General features: G+C 46.0%; 1 protein-coding gene and 2 pseudogenes across 1 annotated transcript in view; all 3 read right to left on the reverse strand.

Annotated features, from left to right (window-relative positions):
- LOC139265786 (ephrin type-B receptor 1) overlaps positions 1–22,328 on the reverse strand; it is a 605,412-nt gene that overhangs the window by 104,510 nt on the left and 478,574 nt on the right. Inside the window, exons 6-7 of the mRNA XM_070883211.1 lie at positions 15,585–15,709; positions 688–850 (exon numbers count right to left, since the gene is read on the reverse strand). Coding sequence (XP_070739312.1) covers positions 688–850; positions 15,585–15,709 — 288 coding nt within the window. The remainder of the gene's footprint in view (positions 1–687; positions 851–15,584; positions 15,710–22,328) is intronic.
- Positions 13,962–14,162, reverse strand: LOC139266334 (U2 spliceosomal RNA; annotated as a pseudogene).
- Positions 14,286–14,523, reverse strand: LOC139266382 (U2 spliceosomal RNA; annotated as a pseudogene).

Here is a 22,328-nt window from a genome sequence, read left to right on the forward strand (position 1 = left end):
TATCGAGTCAGGTGGATGTAAACGCTCCCATGGCACTGTTTAAAGAAGAGCAGGGTGATCCACCTAATGTTACGTTTAATGCACAGAATATGAAGCAGGCTGTGCCGCTGACGTGCGGCCCTGTGCGACCAATATTCTGACAAGAGCTCCCAGCCTGAGATCAGAAGTTGGAGAATGACCCTTTATGTTCCATGGCTGACAGTCAATCTTTAACAGTTGGCTTTCTGTGTTAGAGGAGTGCTCTCTTTAACAGCTGTAAAGAACAGTTGAAGAGACAGAGGCTGTCACAGCCAGGCTCTGGGATACCTTCACAAAGCCCAACGTAGGGAGAAGAGATTGATCATCTTTGCTGTTTGGGCCACATTTCAGCACAGGTGCTGGAGGTGGCAAAACACTGGCAGTCCTCTTGCTCCGTGGGCGAGTTCCTGGAGTGTTCACTCTGCCCTGCCAAGAGCTTGGAACATTGTCAAGCCAGGAATCTCGAAAGTGGAAGGGATGGGAAAATCACAAGGTGCAAAACAACACATAATAAGACTGATGTTTCGTTTCCCTTATCCTTTCTCCTTCTGCCTCCCTAGGCTCTCCCGAAGACGGCCACTGACAGGGTTTAACTCCTCCAGTCAATTAGGAATTCTGGCATTCCTGTAATCTGCTTCCCCCGGCAGCACCCATCCCTGCCAAGCTTACCATCTGTCAGCGTCTGGAAGCACATTTTGCCGCTGTACTTTCCGAAGCCAGCAACAGTCCTGGCTCGCACTTGCACCACATACACAATGCCAGGCCGCAGGCCATCGATGCGTGCCGTGTTCGTTAGGCTCTTTGCCACCGAAGAGTTGTACTGATTGTGATCCTGAAAAACAAAGCAAGTCCATTCAGTTTCTATCATTAAATGATAACAGCACAGAAGGAGGCCATCCAGCCCATAGGACCTGTGCCTGCTCTTTGAAAGAATTATCCAATTAGTTCCACTACCCCTGCTCTTTCCCCACAGTCCTGCAAATTTCTCCTTGTCAAGTATTTATTCAATTTCCTGTTGAAAGTTACTACTGTAATATATGCACTGGTGAGTATGCTCACAGCTGTTGTGTTGTGAGTGGCTTAGCCAGTCACGTGATGTTCACAAGACTCAATAAAACCCCAGCCAGTTGGGTTCGGGGGATCCACGATGAGGCAGGTGGTTGTGAGCCTGGTGGATGAACTGGTAATGTGTAGTGTGATTGTTAAACCTTTGCTAATAAATCAACTAGTTCGTAATAGCAATGTGTTGCTATGAATTCTTCAGCAAAGATCCCATGAAGCAAATACATTGCAACTATTGAATCTGCTTCCACCACCCTTTCAGGCAGTGCATTCTTGATCACAACAACTCACTACATAAAAATCTCTCCTCAGCTCCTCCTGGTTCTTTTGTCATTAACCTTAAATCGGTCTGCCCTGGTTACTGACCCTTCCTGGCAGTGTTGATGCTAAGTCTCTCTCCCTAACACCAAATCACACAAGGCCATGACTCAGTTAATGGTCATTTAGATTTATGTAGGTAAGAAGGAGCATTTCCCCAAGGTTAGTGTTCATGTACATGGACCTGTGACATACTGCAGCAGCTATTGTAATGCGCACAATGATGCGTACCATTCCAAAATATAGCCCAACAGTTAAATGTTGATGACATCATAAGATCTCGGCTGCATTACCAAGCCTGACAGTACAAGACAGCTGCATTAACATCAGCAGAGTTCCATTCATTAACATTGAGTTCTGGCTGAGGAGAGCTACTGAACCTGACAGGACGAAGGAGCTGGACTAACATCAGTTGTGATACAGTCATTAACTCAGGGTGCTGGCTGCAAGGAGGAACTCAGCCTAGTAAAAGGAAAGAAAGAAAAATCTGGATTTATATAAAGCACCTTTCACGATCACTGGATGTCTCAAAGTGCTTTATAGCCAAGGGAGTCAAGGTTTATGGGGAGCGGGCAGGGAAGTGGAGTTGAGGCCAAGATCAGATCTTATTGAATGGCGGAGCAGGCTCGAGGGGCCGTATGACCTACTCCTGCTCCTATTTTTTATGATCTTATGTTATGTTTTGGAGTGTAGTCACTGATGTAATGTGGGAAATGCAGCAGCCAATTTGCACACAGCAAGATCCCAAAAACAGCAATGTGATAATGACCAGATAATCTGTTTTTGTTGTGTTGATTGAGGGATCATCATCGACAGTCCCTTGGAGTCGAGTTTGACTTGCTTTCACACTAAAAGTGAGTTCTCAGGTGACTGAAGAGTCCGATGCAGGACCTACAGTCTCTGTCACAGGTGGGGCAGATGGTGGTTGAAGGAAAGGGAGGGTGGGGAGCCTGGGTTGCCACACGCTCCTTCTGCTGTCGACGCTCGGCTTCAGCTTGCTCTCGGCGAAGAGACTCAAGGTGTTCAGCGCCTTCCCAGATGCTTTTCCTCCACTTTGGGTGCTGATGTTCTCTGATGGCCCAAGCAGTGAATGGCTGTGTCATGCAGGAACAGGATGGAGCCAGGTTCAATCCCAGAACTGTGGGTGAAACTGCTCCCAGCCATGGCACCAATAATGGTGTTACATCCATGACTTTGTGTTAGGGAGAGGCCAATGGGCCAGGGTTCCTAATCCTGATCACATTGCAACAACTGTCACTGGTAGTTCATGTCTGTGGATACAGATGAGACATTGGATGGAAAGAAAGTCTTGCATTTATATAGCACCTTTCCCGACCTCAGGACATCTCAGAACACTTTATGAATAATGAAGTACTTTTGAAGTCACTGAAAATGTCACAGCCAATTTGCACACAGCAAGATCCCACAACCGGCAGTGAGATAAATGACCAGATAATCTGTTTTAAGTGATGTTAGATGAGGGCTAAATGATGCCACGACACAGAGTTGAACTCCCGTGCTCTTCAAAATAGTGCCATGGAATCTTTTACATCCATCTTGGCTCAGTGGGCAGCAACTCTCACCTGAGTCAGAAGACTTGAGCACATAATCCAGGGACTTGAGCACATAATCCAGGCTGATGCTCCAGTGCAGATGAGACGTTACACCCCGTCTGCCCTCTCAGGTGGACGTAAAAGATCCCGCGGCACTATTGAAGAAGTCCAGAGGAGTTATCGCCGGTGTCCTGGCTAATCTTTATCCCTCAACCAACACCTAAAATAGATTATCTGGTCATTATCACATTACTGTGCGTGGGGCCTTGCTGTGCACAAATTAACGGCGATGTTTCCTACATCAGAATAAGTGACGTGGAATGGCGAAGTAACAGGTGTGGGGGTGTTACAGTGGAGGGAGGGGTTTTAAGGTTGGGAAAGGCAGCGCTTGTGTGTTGAGAGAGCTGTGTAACAGTACTGCAGGATCGGAAGTTGGAGAAGCCATTAACCAGCGAGCAGTGTGAAGGGTTAGTTGAGGAAGTGTTTTGTATGATGGTGAAGAGTGAGCTGGTGCGCAAAGTGGGAAGAGAAGGGAGAGGTGCCCAGTGCCTGTCCCGCTGAGGATGTGGACCACCCTGCAGTATTGCCCCACAGTCCTGCGGGTGAGGACACCGGCAGTCAGTGCCCGTTGACCTCCAGATGGCACGACTGATAATTCTGGGTGATGTTGTGGCCCTCATTCCCAAGCAGTCTGTTCAACGCCCCCCAGGAGGGCTTGGAGGTCTGAATGAGACACGATGTGCACGATGCTCCTCTGGCTTGCGTATAACCTCCAGTGTACTGAATAGGTCAGGCTGAATAGTGCAATTAAGAGGTTGCATGGAAGTTTCCTGCCAGTCCGGCTGCTTGAACCAGTCTGTACACCAATGTTTGCACCAATGGCTATGCAAAGGAGCACACCCAGGAAATTTTCATCAGGAATTGGGTGCTGTGTCACATTACCCCAGTGACTACACTTCAAAAAGTGCTTTGTTGGCTGTAAAGCGCTTTGAGTCATCCTGATGTTGTGAAATGCGCTATAGAAATGCAAGCCCAGTACCGTGGTTTAGCTTGTCAGAACACCTGCCCAGTAAACATGTGGTCCTGAGTTTCGGCTCCTGAGTGTCAGCTGTGGTTCAGTGTGTAGCACACTTGCCCCTGAGTCAGAAGGTTGTGGGTTCAAGTCCCAGGATCTTGAGCACATAAATCTAGGCGGACATTCCAGTGCAGTGCTGAGGGAGCCCTGCACTGTTGGATGTGCTGTGTTTTGGATGAGATGCTAAACCGAGGCCCCATCTGCTCTCTCAGGTGGACGTAAAAGATCCCATGGCACTATTTTGAAGAAGAGTAGGGGAGTTATCCCTGGTGACCTGGCGAATATTTATCCCTCAATCAACATAACAAAGAACTGATTATCTGGTCATTATCACGTTGCTATTTATGGGAGCTTGCTGTGCGCAAATTGGCTGCAGTGTTTCCCACATTACAACAGTGACTACACTCCAAAAGTACTTCATTGGCTGTAAAACACTTTGAGGCGTCCGGTGGTCATGAAAGGCGCTATATAAATGCAAGTTTTTCAATTTCAGCAGTCCCTGAGCTACGTCCCAGCACTGATCAGATGGGCCGAATGGCCTGCTCCTGTGTTGTAAATACTGTACAAGTTATTTCTTTCTTCATCTCCCTCTAGAGGCTCGTGGCAGATGTACCACTTTGTTTAAAGGTGCAACATCAGTGTAAGTGACGAGGAGGAATTTCAGGGCCAGAATGATTAATTACACGTTGTCTCCAGTTTCAGAGCAGTTTCACCTAATTAGAAACTAATTAGCCGCTAATGCACTGAACAATTTCTCAGGCCTGGTATTAGCTGACTTGAAGCAGAGGCTCCCAGTCACCAATCTTGTCAACGATTCATATCTAGTGCAGTCACAGGTCAGTCCAAGACTGTGAGCTAAATTGAGGATACAGAAATGATTTAATTTAGGATGTGGCGGGTATATTTCTCCCTCGTCATAAACTGGTTTCTCCCCCAGGAAGGTTGATTGATGTCTGGAAGTGTAGATTTTGCCACCCAATTCTTCTCATGAATCTGCAACAAAATATGAAAGCGGCCATTTCAACCATGTCCACCTGATGCTGCCTCCATCGGCCACAAACTCACATTGAAAAGTGATTATTGTATCTCAGGTCAGATACAGCGTTAATGAGCACTGAAGTTCCATTGGCAGAGAAGTACGGGTCTCTGCCTTGGCTCAGTACAATCACAGATACTTACAGCACAGAAGGAGGCCATTCGGCCCATCGTGTCTGTGCCGGCTCTTTGAAAGAATTCTCCAATTAATCGCACTCACCTGCTATTTCCCCACAACCCTACAAAATTTCCCCTGCAAGTATTTATCCAATTCAGTTTTGAAAGTTACGATTGAATCTGCTTCCACCGCCCTTTCTCGCATTGCATTCCAGATCTAGAACTAGTACAGCCTACCCTTAGTTGAAATCACTTAATTAAAAGCAAAAATTGCTAAACATTATCTCCCTCTCTGTGATTACCTGGCCATTATCACATTGCTCTTTGTGGGAGCTTGCTGTGCACAAATTGGCTGCCGCGTTTCCTACATTACAACAGTGACTACACTCCAAAAGTACTTCATTGGCTGTAAAGCGCTTTGGGACACCTGGTGATTGTAAAAGACGCTTTATAAATGCAAGACTTTCTTGCTTGCGTTCTTCTGGATCTGAGGTGAGAGCAGACATCTCAGAATCTTTCTCTTTTCAGAAACGAAGTGACCTGCTGTATGTTGAACACTTAGCGTTTTTACTGATAATTCGGGGGGTTTTGTGTTGCAATTATTTACAGTTGTTGGGCCCAAGTTTCGAGCCGTGCCTAGAACGGCGCAGTCCCGACCTGGACGCCCGTTTTTTGCGCCACAAAGTGCGCCTAAAAAAAACTTCCAAATTCTCCAGCTCCCTGCAGGTCGTTTGCAGTGCGGCGCAGTGCAGCAGGAGCTGGAGCCAGGTCCCTCCCCCTTCTCCACCACCCCACCCCCCCCCGCCATCATCTCCTTTCCCCCCCCGCTTTTCCTCCCCCCCTTCCCCTCCCCCTTCTCCCCCTTCCCTCCCTCTGCTCCCCCCCTCTCTCCCTCTACCCACCTCCTCCCCCTCCCCTCGCTGTCAGAAACACAGACACTGACCGACAGAGAATGAGAGACACACACAGACAGACAGACAGAGAGATAGAGACACTGACAGAGACACACTGAGGGGGGCATCCCAGCACGCTGTTGGAGGGCTCCCGGTGCTGCAGTCGGTAAGTAGAAAATGTTTTATTTATTGATTTAAAAAAAAAATTATTTCTTATTAAATTTTTTTGATTGATTTATTGATGTTTTTATTATTTATTATTGATGATGGCTCTTTATTTGTAAAACTGAAGTGTTTAATGTTTGTAAACTTCCCTTTAAACACACCCCCCCCACCATTCCCATCGCCTGATTTGTAACCTACGCCTGATTTTCTAAAGTGTAGACAAGGTTTTTTCGAGCGTACAAAAATCTTCACTTACTCCATTCTAAGTTAGTTTGGAGTAAGTTTTCACTGACGAAACTTTGAAAACAGGCGTAAGTAGCCGGACATGCCCCCTTTTGAAAAAAAAATTCTGTTCCAAAGTGAAACTGTTCTAACTGACTAGAACTGGAGCAAACTAAATGGCGAGAATTCCGATTTCTAAGATACTCCGTTCTACACCAGTTGCTCCTAAAAATCAGGAGCAAATCATGGCAAAACTTGGGGCCAAAATTCCAACATATTTAGTGCAAAGAATGACTTTGAATGGCAGGAGTAGGCTGCCTGCTGCTCCGTCCTCATCCTGCCTTTGTGCTTATGCATTGAAACATAGAAACATAGAAAATAGGTGCAGGAGTAGGCCATTCGGCCCTTCGAGCCTGCACCACCATTCAATATGATCATGGCTGATCATGCAACTTCAGTACACCATTCCTACTTTCTCTCCATACTCCTTGATCCCTTTAGCCGTAAGGGCCACATCTAACTCCATTTTGAATATATCTAACGAACTGGCCTCAACAACTTTCTGTGGCAGAGAATTCCACAGGTTCACAATTCTCTGGGTGAAGAAGTTTCTCCTCGTCTCGGTCCTAAACGGCTTACCCCTGATCCTTAGACTGTGACCCCTGGTTCTGGACTTCCTCAACATCAGGAACATTCTTCCTGCATCTAACCTGTCCAATCCCATCAGAATTTTATATGTTTCTATGAGATCCCCGCTCATCCTTCTAAATCCAGTGAATATAAGCCTAGTAGATCCAGTCTTTCTTCATATGTCAGTCCTGGGAATCAGTCTGGTGAACTTTCGCTGCACTCCCTCAATAGCAAGACTGTCCTTCCTCAGATTAGGAGACCAAAACTGTACACAATATTCAAGGTGTGGCCTCACCAAGGCCCTGTACAACTGCAGTAAGACCCCCCTGCTCCTATACTCAAATCCTCTCGTTATGAAGGCCAACATGCCATTTGCCTTCTTCACCGCCTGCTGTACCTGTATGTCAACTTTCAATGACTGAAAGTCACCTTCCCTTTTACTAATCTGTCACCATTCAGATAATATTATGCCTTCCTGTTTTTACCACCAAAGTGGATAACCTCACATTTATCCACATTATACTGCATCTGCCATGCATTTGCCCAACCACCTAACCTGTCCAAGTCACCCTGCAGCCTCTTAGCATCCTCCTCACAGCTCACACTGCCACCCAGCTTAGTGTCATCCGCAAATTTGGAATTATTACATTCAATTCCTTCCTCCAAATCATTAATGTATATTGTATATTTCCTCATGGGATAGTATTATTATGGGTTTTCTTTCTTTTTACAGACTTTTATTGGAAACAATTTAAACAGGAGCCATTCCCAGGCTGCCAGGGATGGGCCTCTCACTTCCACCAAGGCCTTTTCTGGGAGATGCAAAGGAGCAGGGTTCTCCACTGCACTCAGAGTCAGTCCCAATGATACTCAATGTGACCTGATAGGGCTCTATGCCGACAAGCTCACCACCTTCTGTCTTGTTGCTGCAAAGCAAAGAAACCGTCAATGAACAAAACGCAGTCAGCCTGTAACTGGGACACACATTGTGGTGATGTGATCTTTAAGGACTGTGTGGAACATGCTGCCACTGAGTTTAGTGTCTACACAAGTGTGCAAATGGCAGATGTGAAGGGTTTTGACTGCTGCGGGCTCCCTGGGCAATTCTTTTTGCAAATGGAGCTGCACTCCACCATGTAGTTGACTCTTAATGCTGAAATCTACCCCTCCAAATTTCTTGACAACAGAATAAGCACTGTTAACAAATGAGTTGCGTATTACAGTATCCCTCCAATACTTCTTCCACCTCATTCCAAATCTGTGCCCAACAAGAACAGCATTTCTCACATCCATGGGGTGTCCCAATGTGGTTTAAATCTAATGAAATAGTTTGAGATGTAGTCGCCATTGTGATGTGGGTCAATACTTATTGGAGGATGGACCTTCAGAGCATTTCGTGGTAGATTGTCCATCTCCATTTCTCATAGTCTTCGTGGTCGGGGCCCAGGAGAGGCGTGAGTTCAGTGCCAGGGGCCCAGGGGCAGCACGGCCCAGCCCACACTGCGATATGTGTGCGCACTAGGTCCGTGCAGCAGAGCAGGTCTCCAGTTATCTTGGATAATCCTTGCCACTGGACCAAGACCTAGCTCTGTCAAGCCCATGTGGTGGCTGGTGTGCAACGGCCACCACATGTTAAAAATATCCACGCACAGGCATCTTCCACCCTTCAGGATGTAGTTCGGGACCTGGAATATTAGGTCCTTCATTGAAACACCTGTGTACTCATCCTTTTTTGGCATGGAAGCAAGTCATCCTCGTTTCAAGGGACTGCCTATGATGATGATGAGTCCTCGGTTCAGCTCATGGGAGAGAAGATCCCTGTACTCTGTCCCTGTGGCCAGCAGTAATGGTCGAGAGGCGCGTACTTCTTGGTCTTCCTGGGGAGCACTGCCACTTCAATGTGGCAGCTAATTTGCGCACAGCAAGCTTCCATAAACAGCAGAAATAATGACCAGTTAATCTGCTTTAGTTTGTTGGTGGGTTGGTCAATAACTATTGACCAGGACACCAGGGAGAATTCTCTGGCTCTTCAAATAGTTCTCTGGGATCTTTTACATGTCCTGACAGAGCTGATGGGGCTTCATTTTAACATCTCCTTCGAAAGACGGCATCTCCAACAGTGCAGCACTCCCTCAGCACTGCACTGGAGTGTCAGCCTAGGATTATGTGTTCAAGTCGCTGTAGTGCGACTGGAACCCATGACATTCTGAAGAGAAAGTATAGGCCAAATGTCACAAATGTTATTAACTACCACCATCTCTAACATAGGAGGGAATTAGAAAGCTGCTTGAAAAAGAGAAATATTAAAAAGGTATGTAGAACGACTGTGAGATTCAAATAAGTGTCTGGTATGGAGAACAACATTGGTGCAGACTCGATGGGCTGAAAGGAGGGACAGCCTGCTTCTGTGCTGCAAAATTCTACAGGTCCAAGCTGGTACTTGAATAGAAGCAAAGACAGAGCTTACAAATTGCAAACGTTGTCATTGCCATTGAAAGACAGCCACCCGTGAGAAGTACAGAATGAAAATGCAATAGCAAATTACCAGCATATTGATAGTGACTGCAATTCCTTAATAACCACCATTTTAAGTCATTATGTTCACTCTGCAGGAAGTACAATTACTTCCCTTGGCTGTGAGACATCAAAAGAAGCAGTTAGTGGTATTTTTGATGGTAACATTTAAAGGAAAGCAATGCATTCAAAAGGAACAGAAAAATATTCTGGATAACATCAAATCAATACTTCTGTTAAAGAGTTCGTCATTGCACACAAATTTGAATTCTAGCCTCCAGAAGTCAATATATCACTTATACTGTAATTTCAGGACGATACAGGCTCAGGCCGGTGCATTTACAGCCGCTCAGCTCACACAGGCAAGGAGAAACATGCCTGGAACTTCACTTATATCATTAGAATCTCACAGTCGTTCTACATACCTTTTAATATTTCTCTTTGTCAAGCAGCTTTCTAATTCCCTCCTGTCTGAGAGATGGTGGTATTTAATAACATTTGTGACATTTAGGCCTATCCTTTCTCTTCAGAATGTCATGGGTTCCAGACGCACTCTGGGACTTGAACACAAAATCCTAGGCTGACAGTCCAGTGCAGTGCGGAGTGCTGCACTGTCGGAGGTGCCGTCTTTCGGAGGAGATGTTAAAATGAAGCCCCATTAGCTCTGTCAGGAGATGTAAAAGATCCCAGAGAACTATTTGAAGAGCCTGAGAGTTCTCCCCTGTGTCCTGGTCAATAGTTATTGACCAACCAACCAACACACTAAAGCAGATTAACTGGTCATTATTTCTGCTGTTTATGGAAGCTTGCTGTGCTCAAATTAGCTGCCGCATTGAAGTGGCAGTGCTCCCCGGGAAGGCCAGGAAGCACCCGCCTCTTGACCATTACAGCTGGCCGCAGGGACAGAGTACAGGGTTATTCTCCCCCATGAGCTGAGCCGTGCAGTGCCATGTGGCAGAGAAGGCAAGCTTGACTCCCCAGCCTGCCTGATGCTGAAACTGAGTGCGAGAGATGGGGAAAGAGAACCCTTGCCCAACACAAACCTCCCGCATCTTAATCAGCACAACATTCACCAGGTCTTCTATTACGTTAGTCATTTTAGAGTGGACGATATTTGCTTGAGAAGGCCGAACTACGCGAGTCCTCTGCCATACTGATCAATAAAAGGCACAAGCTCCGATTCTCAGACCCTGGGGTCACAGTTTGAGAAAGATAACAAATTGTTTGAGCAGATGAGAGGAATTCCTGAGCTTGAAAACCTAGAAAGATGACAGTTTTTCTTCCCATGCAATAAAGCTGCTGCAGGAGATTAGTATTGTCCAACTATCTTCATTTGCTCGTGTGGCAGGAGCAGCTGTAGAAACTAACTATGGATGAACATTGTTTTGAAAAGAAGCCTACTTGACAGCCTGATCTTACAATCAGTTGGTGGCCTGCGGTTGACTTGTCTCCATAACCAGTTGGTGGCCTGATCCAATAACCAGTGGCTGACTTGTCTACATAACCAGTTGGTGGTTATTCCTATTACCAGCCGATGGTCACGGTCACTCCATTAGGGATTATTCACTGACTGATCCACAACAGCAGAGAAAGGCTGCGTTCTGAAAAGGTTTTCCATCTAACTGTGGCACTGTAGCTCACGTTTATTCAGCTAAGCTCTGAATGATGCAGGTTAGCATATCTCTGTGCCCAAGACTCACATCCAGCCCAGGCTGATTGGTTGAAAGGCTCCTCTCATCTCTGTCAATTGTCAAATGACTTTAGGGCACATTCAACCCAGTTTCAATGATTAGAATGTGACACAAAATATCTGTTTTTCACAGGGCAGCCACAAGAACAGCTGCTAGTGAAAAAGAAAATACAATTGCTGCTGCAACTATTCTGGTTAGAACAGCCAGGGAAGTGGAGCTGAGCCCATGATCAGATCAGCCATGAGCGTATTGAATGGCAGAGCAGGCTCGAGGGGCCGTATGGCCTACTCCTGCTCCTATTTCTTATGTCCTTCTTCTACCTCAACTTCACTTTCCTGCACTGTCTCCATATCCCTCGATGCCATTAATATCCAAAAATCTATCTGTCTTGAATATACTCAATGACTGAACTGTCACAGCCCGTAGGGAATTCCAAAGATTCACCATCCTCTGAGTGAAGACATTTCTCCTCATCTCAGTCCTAAATGGCTGACCCCCTATTCTGAGACTGTGACCCCTGGTTCTAGACTCCTCAGCCAGAAGAAACCTCCTCCCTGCATCTACCCTGTAAGAATGTTATATGTTTCAATGAGATCACCTCTCATTCTTCTAAACTCCAGAGAATATAGGGCCAGTCTGCTCAATCTCTCCTCAAAGGACAATCCCCCCATCCCAGGAATCAGTCTGATGAACCTTCATTACATTTCCTCTATGGCAAGTATATCCTTCCTTAGGTAAGGAGACCAAAACTGTGCACAATACTCCAGGTGTGGTCTCACCAGGGCCCTATATAATTGCAGTAAGACGTCTTTACTCTTATACTCAAATTCTCTTGTAATAAAGGCCAACATAACATTTGCTTTCTTAATTGCTTGCTCTACCTGCATGTTAACTTTCAGTGATTGATGTACAAGGACACCCAGGTCCCTCTGAACATCAACATTTCCCAATCTCTCACCATTTAAAAAATACTCCGTTTTTCTATTTTTCCTAACAAAGTGGATAACTTCACATTTCTCCACATTATATCCCATTTGCCATGTTCTTGTCCACTCACTTAGAATGTCTCTATCCCCTTGAAGCATCTTTGCAGACTCCTCACAACTTACATTCCCACCTAGCTTTGTATCAACAGCAAACTTGGATATATTACATTTGGTCCCCTCATCCAAATCATTGATATAGATTGTGAATAGCTGGGGCCCAAGCACTGATCCTTGCGGCACTCCACTAGTTACAGCCTGCCAACCCGAAAATGACCCGTTTATTCCTAATCCCTGTTTTCTGTCTGTTAACCAATCCTCAATCCATGCTAGTATATTACCCCCAATCCCATGAACCTTAATTTTTTTTAATAACCTCTTGTGTGGCACCTTATCGAATGCCTTCTGAAAATCCAAATACACCACACCCACTGGTTCCCCTTATCTATTCTGCTAGTTACAATCTCAAAGAACTCTAACAGATTTGTCAAACATGATTTCCTTTTCATAAATCCGTGTTGACCCTGCCCAATCCTATTATTACTTTCTAAGTACCCTGTTACCACATCCTTAATAATAGATTCTAGCATTTTCCTGATGTCAGGCTAACTGGTCTGTAGTTCCCCGTTTTCTCTCTCCCTCCTTCCTTAAATAGTGAGGTTACATTTGTTACCTTCCAATCTGCGGGAACCGTTCTAGAGTCCATGGAATTTTGGAAGATGACAACCAATGCATCCACCTATAGCCACCTCTTTCAAAACCCTAGGATGTAGGCCATCGGATCCAGGGGAGTTATCTACTTTCAGTCCCATTAATTTCTCCAGCACTACTTTTTTACTAATACTAATTTCTTTCAGTTTCTCATTCTCGCTAGACCCTTGGTTCTCCTCTATTTCCGCGAGGTTTTTTTGCATCTTAGAGTTAGGGTACAGTGACAAAGAGATCGAGGGAGCTTTATTCTGCATTGACCCGTTCTACATGTCTTCCTGAGAGAGTTGGATGCTGATAGTGGGTACAAAAAAACAGAAATGTATTGCATTCCCACATTATATGGCACTTTCTCAAATGTCTTTTGAAAGTCCATGCACACAACATCAACTGCACTGCCCTCATCCCCTCTCCATTATTTCATCGAATCACTAATCAAGTTTGTCAGACATGATTTATAAAGCCATGTTTTGCAAGTGACAATGACTATTGTCCCAGATCATGGGCTCCATCCTGGAGCTGTTCCTCCAGCACTGAGAGGCAAGCTGCTCGGTGACAGTTGTTCAACAACCCTTGCTCCATGGTGACTCACAGATCGATGGATCAAAAAACTGTATTTGTTCCCTGAAATATCATCTTAAAATGTAACCATAGGATACAATCTTGATAGTCATAGAAATTTACAGCACAGAAGGAGGCCACTCGCCACTTTGTCTGTACCAGATCTTGGCTAGAGTAATCCAACATTAATCACACTGCCCCACACTCTCCCCATAGCCCTTGTTCTTTTAATTCATTCTTGGGATGTGCGCATCGTTGGCAAAACTGGCATTTTTTTAAAATGTTTTATTCGTTGCCAATCTTTCCAATTCTTTGTCAGATCAACTTGTCAGATCATAAACGCCAAAGGTCACCTTGGGCCCAAACAAGGATCACTCTGCGCCAATGATTTTGCTCTTAGCCAAAAGGCCTAGAGCCAAAGCTGCACCGTTTCTGGAAGTACTGCAATACCAGGTTCGTGCCATGGAGGTGGACGGGGCAGGCCCCCCACCCACCTCCTATTTCCAAAAAGCATAGGAGAACCACCTTCCTGATCCAGGGAGAATCACTTTCTGGTCATGGTTACTCCCCTGTCAGGTCAGTTACGCATGATCTTAGCCAAAAGGCCGAGAAGCGATTTTTTTTTTTTTTTTTAATTCGTAGCCAATCTTTCCAATTCTTTGTCAAATCACAAACGCCAGAGGTCACCTTGCACACATCAAGGATCACTCTGCGCCAATGCTCTTAGCCAAAAGGCCGAGAGCCACTGCACCGTTCCTGGAAGTACTGCAATACCAGGTTCGTGCCATGGAGGTGGATGGGTCAGGCCCCCCACACACCTCCGTGGAGGTGGATGGGTCAATCCACCCCGCCCACCTCCTATTTCCAAAAAGCATAGGAGAACCACCTTCCTGATCCAGGGAGAACCACTTTGGGGTCATGGTTACTCCCCTGTCAGGTCAGTTACGCATGATCTTAGCCAAAAGGCCGAGAAGCGATTTATTGCCCATCCCTAATTGCCCTTGAGAAGGTGGTGGTGAGCCGCCTTCTTGAACCGCTGCAGTCCGTGTGGTGAAGGTGCTCCCACAGTACTGTTAGGGAGAGAGTTCAGGATTTTGACCCGGCGATGTCTCAGTCAGGCTGGTGTGTGACTCGAAGGGGATCTTGGAGGTGGTGGTGTACACACTTCTAGATGTTGGAGGTTGCAGGTTTGGGAGGTGCTGTTGAAAAAACCTTGGCGATTTGCTGCAGTGCATCTTGTAGATGGTGCACACTGCAGCCACGGTGCGCCAGTGGTGGAGGGAGTGAATGTTTAAGATGGTGAATGGACTACAGATCAAGAAGACTGCTTTGTCCCAGATCGCGTTAAGTTTATCGAGTATGGCTTCAGCTGCACCCATTCAGGATAGTGGAGAATATTCCATCACACTCCTGACTTGTGCGTTATTGGTGTTGGGACTCAGGAGGGCCTCATTCCATCCGTTGGGAAAAGTATTCCATGCTTCAGCAAGTCTCTATGTAAAGACATTTCTAATCTCTCTCAGTGACCAGTTTAACATGTTGTCCCTCATTACTGACTTCCCTAGCAGAGGAAACAGTCTTTCCCTATTCACCCCATCAAAACTCTTCACAATTTGCAAAAGCTCTATTGTATCCCCTCTTCGCCTTATCGGCTCCAGTGGAAATAGTCCCAGTATTTCAAGTCTCTCGTCATGACCCTAGTTCCCCATCCCTGGCATCATCCTGCAGAATCTATACTGCATGCTCTCTCTGGCCTTACTGTCCCTTCTGTAATGGAACACCCAAAGCTGTACATGCTCTAACTGTGGCCCAACCAATGTTTTCTACAAGTTTGACATGACTTCTTTACTCTTGTACATGATGCTACAAACGTGATCCAATATTTCTATCCATTTAGTCAAAAATGACTTTGGGTGTTTAATGGGCTTCAGCAAGTATTCAAATTGGTAAACCAATAAAGTATGCAGGTGCACAGAATGGTGCCGTTTACAACATGATACACGGCCGATATAAAAACATCGTCTTCTGCATCTCTCTACCTTTTCGTAGTAGCGCAGCTCGTAATCAAGGATGATCCCATTGGGTTGGTCAGGCTGCGGCCAGGACAATGTGATGCTCCTCATCGTGGAGCCCACCTGATGCATGATGGGAACCGTAGAGGGCGCTGCAGAAACAGAAAGAAGAAAAAAATTGTGTTTTCTTTCAAAGAGAAATAACATTTTGAAATAATCAAAATTCTGACCTTCTGCCTTCGCGGCTTCTCCCGCGTACAATCTAATTTGGTGGTTGGAAAACTTAAGTTTCAAACTTGGAGAATGGTCAGCAGTCTATATGACAGTCATTGAAGATCAAAAAACAATTCCTGCTGGCCAGAAGAAAATATGTCTAAAATGTTGCTTGGTGTTGAGAGAAGGGGAGAAAGTCATTGTTATCACCTGTAGTTCACTTCACACCAACACTGACTGATTTCTGTGGTCCAATCTCTACCTCTACAGGGCAGTGGGGTGCCCCCACTGGGAACTCCATTTGGACCAAGATCAAATTGCTTTAGATTGGTGTTTGTAAAGAGAGTTCAGAATGGATTTCTGTTCAAATGTTGAATTGGTCAGTGCAAAAAAAAAGTTTCCCAGAGTGAGAAACCAACTCAGTCTAAATCACTACCAGTTACAAAATTCAGACAACGAAAGTACAACTGAAATACTCTCTGGTATGAATCAGAACGCCCGATATACTTCATGTTATACCGAGTCTGTTTCCTCTTAGAATCTATGGGGGCTATTTCTATGAGTCAGGGCTCCTAGTTGTGAGCTTATACACAACGGGGGTACAGATGGGCGATTGGGACCTGCACAGCTTTCCATCTATTAATGTTAATGAGATGCATTTTCACCGTGTGAATTTCTGAGCTCGCTTGGAAAATTTACCTCCACCTTGTTACAAAAAAAACAGAATGAGCTGTATAATATATTTGCTTCATGGGTTTTTTGCTTAAGAATTCATAGCAACACATTGCTATTAAGAACTAGTTGGTTCATTAGCAAAGGTTTAACAATCACACTACACATTACCAGTTCAACCATTTTAGTTGTGCACTTTAAACAAATGCCCCCTGCAAGGGGGAGGGGTTACACTCCAAAATATATTTTTTCCAGTGCCTCTTTTTTTTTTGAGGGCACCAACACACAAATTATACAAGTGCCCCCTGACTAAAAGGGGTTGGGGGGGCACTAAAACTGGCAAATTAAACAAATTAAACTTTAGATAATAAAATCAAATTAAAATTTGGTTGCCGGGGGTGATGATGCACTCCAGTCCCTCCGGTGCCCACCTCTCGTGGAAGGCCGCGAGCGACCGGTGGATACCACGTGCTCCATCTCCAGGGACACCCTGGCTCGGATGTAAGCGCGGAAGAGAGGCAGGCAGTTGGGTTGAACGACCCCCTCGACCGCCCGCTGCCTGGACCGGCTGATGGCACCCTTGGCCGTGCCCAGGAGCAGTCCTACGAGGTGGCCTTCCGACCTGCCTGCTCCCCTCCGCACAGGGTGCCCAAAGATCAGGAGTGTGGGACTGAAGTGCAACCAGAATTTGAGGAGCAGCCCCTTTAAAAAATGGAATAGGGGATGCAACCTCGCACACTCCATAAAGACATGGAAACATTACCAGTTCATCCACCAGGCTGACAACCACCTGCCTCATCATGGATCCCCTAAACCCAACTGGCTGGGGATTTATTGAGTCTTGTGCACATCATGTGACTGGCTAAGCCACTCCCAAATCAACAGCTCTACAAACTGGTGAGCATTCTCACCGGTGCACACATTACAAGCTGGAAGCACACAGCAGGTCAGTCAGCATTGGTGGAGAGACAGTCAGTCAACATTTCGGGTGTGGACCCTGCATCAGAATTGAAAATTAAGAGACGGATGGGCGTATTAATAGGATCAGAAACACGGGGCGGAGGAGTGTGTATATAAAACACAGGCAATGCAACAAAGGGAGGCCCCTCAGTACAATGATGACACAGGTCATCTCAAGTCAATCGTAGCTTCTGTTTATTACAAGACTGAGATGCTTGGTTGAAACATTCCTCTGAGGGGTTCCTCTCTGTGTCTATTTTCCCGATTGCCTTTTTTCCATGTGTTCGCCTCTCTCATTTTTCTGATCATATTAATATGCAGCCCATCTCTTGCGTTGCAGTTCTGATGCACTGGAAGCATTGACCCACCTGGTCTCTCTCTCTCCACAGCTGGTGTCTGACCTGCTGAGTGTCTCCAGCTTTTCCTAATGTTGGTTCAGATTTCCAACATATATGCTTTTTTAATTTTGTTTTTTTGCTCCATCTCGTCAAGAGTTCCTGAGCTCCCTTTCCCTCTTCGACGTGTACTAAACACAGGCGTTCAAGTTTGTTAATTTTTCTCAGCTTGCAATGTTTGTGCCGGTGTCAGATTCTGCGAGATGATGTTGTGACATACGCACAAACTGGTCTTGTCAAAATAATAATAACTTGAACAGCTAATATGAGGACAGAATTCATGCAAATGCTTTTCCCTACTGGATGCGTTCCAGCAACTGATATCAGTATCATGTTCAAGCCTGCTATCCAGAGAGAGGAGGTTGCTGCTCCAAGTTCAGGAACTGCAAGGGCTGCCAGCACTGTGAGCCCCACTTGTTTACGCCAGGAACCAACACAGGCTGCTGAAGCTTCATGTCTATGTTTTGTATATCTTTACGCTCCTCTAATTCTGCACTCTTACTTCTTCCCGATTGTCAGCCATGCCTTCAGCTGCCTCGGTCCTACACTCCGGAATTCCCACCCTAACCCTCTCTGTCTCTCTACCTCTCGCTCCTCAGACCAAAGCCATTGTCTTTGGTCCTTGCCATAAACTCCATTCCCTCGCCACTGACTCCATCCCTCTCCCTAGCATCTGTCTGAGGCTGAACCAGACTGTTCGCAACCTTGGTGTTATATTGACCCTGAAATTAGCATACGGCCATGTATCCTTGGCATAACTAAAACCCTTCTATTTCCAACTCCGTAACATCGCCCGTATCCGCCCCTGCCTCAGTGGTACTGAAATCCATGCTTTTGTTACCTCTAGACTTGACTACTCCAATATACTCCTGGCTGGCCTCCCACATTCTACCCTATGTAAACTTGAGGTCATCCAAAACTTGGCAGCCCGTGACCTGACTCGCACTAAGTCTCTCTCACCCATCTCCCCTGTGCTCGCTGACCTACAATGGCTCCCGGTTAAGCAATGCCTTGATTTCAAAATTCTCATCCTTGTTTACGAATCCCTCCATGACCTCGCCCCTCCCTATCTCTGTAATCTCCTCCAGCTTCACAACCCCCCGAAATTCTGCCCTCTTGAGCATCCCTGATTATAATCGCTCAACCATCGGTGGCCGTGCCTTCAGCTGCCTGGGCCCCAAGCTCTGGAACGCCCTGCCTAAACCTCTCCGCCTCTTTGACCAAGCTATTGGTCACCTGTCCTAATATCTCTTTATGTGGCTTGCTGTCTTATCGTGCTCCTGTGAAGCACCTTGGGACACTTTACTACATTAAAGGTGCTATATAAATGCAAGTTGTTGTTCTCTCCCACAAAAGGCTGTGAATGCTGGAGGACAGTTGAAAGTTTCAAGACGAGATCGATAAATATTTATTGGGTAACTATCAAGGGATATGGATCAAAAGTGGATAAATGGGGTTGATACAGATCAGCCACGATCTCATTGACTGGTCCCTATACTTGCTTTTTTCACTTCATGGGCAGGTCAGAAGAGCCCCCATTGAAAGTGCCAGGCTCTCCCAGACTGCTCCATCACTTATCCTGGTTGAGTTTCAATGCAAGCTGTTGCTTCATGTGGGTCCCACACTCAGGTCTCCAAAGACAGTTGATTTTTGTCCCTTCTCTCCCATGGTAGTGATGGAATAGAGAAAGAACTTGCATGTGTACAGCTCCTTAGGATGTCCCAAAGTGCTTTACTTTGTGTGTGATTTTCCACTTAAATTAATGGTCAGAACTCCACGCACCGCACAAGCCAGAGTTTCATCAACATGTGCCCGGTGGTAATGCTCTCCACCAGCAGTTCACTGGCTACCTGGAACTGAGGTGTGAGGCCTAATATCTGGGCCGCCTCTGGCCTCACCCTCCAGGGACAGCGATCGTATCCTGTGCCCACCCTTCGCACGATCATAAAATGGCTGCACCCAAAATCCTAGACCTGGCATAATCTAATATTAAAGGTACTAATGCGCCTCAGTCATATATGATATTGTGCCTCAAAAACTGAATGGACTCACATGAACCACCGATGACTCATGTGTTACATTGTCTATTCAAGCTGGTATTTATTGTCCATCTCTAGTTGCCCCTACTGATGGAGCAGCTCTCCAGTCTGTGAGAGCCCGGCACTTTCAATGGGGGCAATTCTGACCTGCTGATGAAGTGAACCAAGCAAGCATAGGAACAGGAGAAGGCCATTCAGCCCTTCGAGCCTGTTGCACCAGTCAATGAGATTATGGCTAATCTGTAACTCAGCCTGGCTAGGCCTCTTCACAAGGCAATTAGGAGTAAACCATGTTGGTATGGGACTGGTTCACATATAGGCCAGACCGGGTAAACAAAGTTAGTTAACCAGTTGGGTTTGTATGACCTGATGGTCACTTTTACTGGCACCAGTTTTTTAAAACTATTTTTCCAGATTTGTTTTTAAACAGAATTTAAATTCTCAAGCTGACATGGTGGAATTTGAAGTCAAGTTGTAGCTAGATTATTAACCCCGGCCTGTGGATAACAACAACAACAACTTATATTTATATAGCACCTTTAACAGAGTGAAATGTCCCAAGGCGCTTCACAGGAGTATTATGAGATAAAAATTTGACTTTGAGCCGCATAAGTAAAAATTAGTGCAGATGAAAGAGGTAGGTTTTAAGGAGCGTCTTGAAGGAGGAAAGAGAGGTAGAGAGGTGGAGAGGTTTAGGGAGGGAGTTCCAGAGTGGGGCCCAGGCAAAGAAGGCACGGGCACCAATGGTTGAGCGATTATAATCAGGGATGCTCAGGAGGGCAGATATCTCGGGGGGGGTGGGGTGGGGGGGGGTGCTTGTGGGGCGGGGGGGGGCGCTTGTGGGAGATTACAGAGATAGGGAGGGGCGAAGCCATGGAGGGATTTGAAAATAAGGATGAGAATTTTGAAATCGAGACGTTGCTTAACCGGAAGCCAATGTAGGTCGGCAAGCACAAGGGTGATGGGTGAGCGGGATTTGGTGCGAGTTAGGACACGGGGCAGCCGAGTTTTGGATGACCTCAAGTTTACGTAGGGTAGTATGTGGGAGGCCAGCCAGGAGTGCGTTGGAATAGTCAAGTATAGAGGTAACAAAGGCATGGATGAAGGTTTCAGCAGTGGATGAGCTGAGGCAATGGCGGAGACGGGCGATGTTACGGAGGTGGAAATAGGCGGTCTTAGTTATGCTGTGGATATGTGGTCGAAAGCTCATTTCAGGGTGAAATATGACACCAATGTTGCGAACAGTCTGTTCAGCCTCAGACAGGAATTGGAGAGAGGGATAGAGTCAGTGGTTAGGGAAAGGAGATTGTGGCGGGGACCGAAAACAATGGCATCAGTCTTCCCAATATTCAATAACTAGTTGACTAACACAACCACTAAACTACCATACCTCCAAGTGGCTGCCTAGCTCTCTGTCTCTCCCTTAAAGGATGCAGAGACCAGTAATCTCCCCTTGCTGCAGACATATGATCAGAATGGAAACTTTGCTCGAAAGCTCTGCTCCCTCACTCGAAAGAAGCGAGTATTTCAGTTGCCCTTATGTTTCCACGAGGCGAACATAGGGTGTGATGGAAGCCGTACTGGGACGATGAGATTTTCCCTGTGTTTAATGAGAATGCTTGACTGTCAGAAAGACACTAATCAGGCTGTGTCTCGCATTCACTGCCCAGGTCCCATGGGATCCACCGGCAAGTTATTTCTGAAATTATCAATTAAAGTTTCCATTCATTGTCGCTATCTGGTCGATTAGTGGCCTCTGTGAATATAGAGAGGTGGTCTCGTTTTTGCCTTTGCTTTTAAATGTCAGTAATGTTGCTGGAGGTGTCGGCAGGTATATTTAATCACCGTGAGCAGCCCGGAAGGTCAGGCTAGATTTTGTCAGCGTGAAATACCAACAGAGCGAGCTGGTGAGCAGAATAAGAGCACTAAAGGGAAATGTATGAAACAAATGGCTCTGTCAGGGGGCTAATCATCATGTTGTCAAGCCTCGATCTTAGTATCTGAAGCAAATTACCTGACATTTCCATCTGTGCATGTGTACTACATTTACACTATCTGGAATCAGCTGTGATTACACAGGGAGCACTGAGGCAAGCAAGGTCTCTTATGACGCACAGTAGGATGCCTTTTTAAAGGGAAAGTACTGTGATAATATACTTTAACCCTCTTAATCCTGCCCATGTATTGATTCCTGTTGTACTGTAAGATTAGCTTCCAGATAATCTTAGAAAACAATTCCCTCCACCACCAGTGTCAGCGGTGTGTGCTATCTACAGGATGCACTGCAGCAACACGCCAAGGCTTCTTCGACAGCACCCGCGACCTCTACCACCTTGAAGGACAAGGGCAGCAGGCGCATGGGAGCACCATCACCTCCACGTTCCCCTCCAAGTCACACACCATCCTGACTTGGACATATATCGCTGTTCCTTCATCTGCACTTGTTCATGGATTCAGTCCTTGTAGCAGTTGGTATGGAATAATCTGCACGT

The sequence above is a fragment of the Pristiophorus japonicus genome, chromosome 6 (assembly GCF_044704955.1).
Source record: "Pristiophorus japonicus isolate sPriJap1 chromosome 6, sPriJap1.hap1, whole genome shotgun sequence".
Lineage (NCBI taxonomy): Eukaryota > Metazoa > Chordata > Chondrichthyes > Pristiophoridae > Pristiophorus > Pristiophorus japonicus.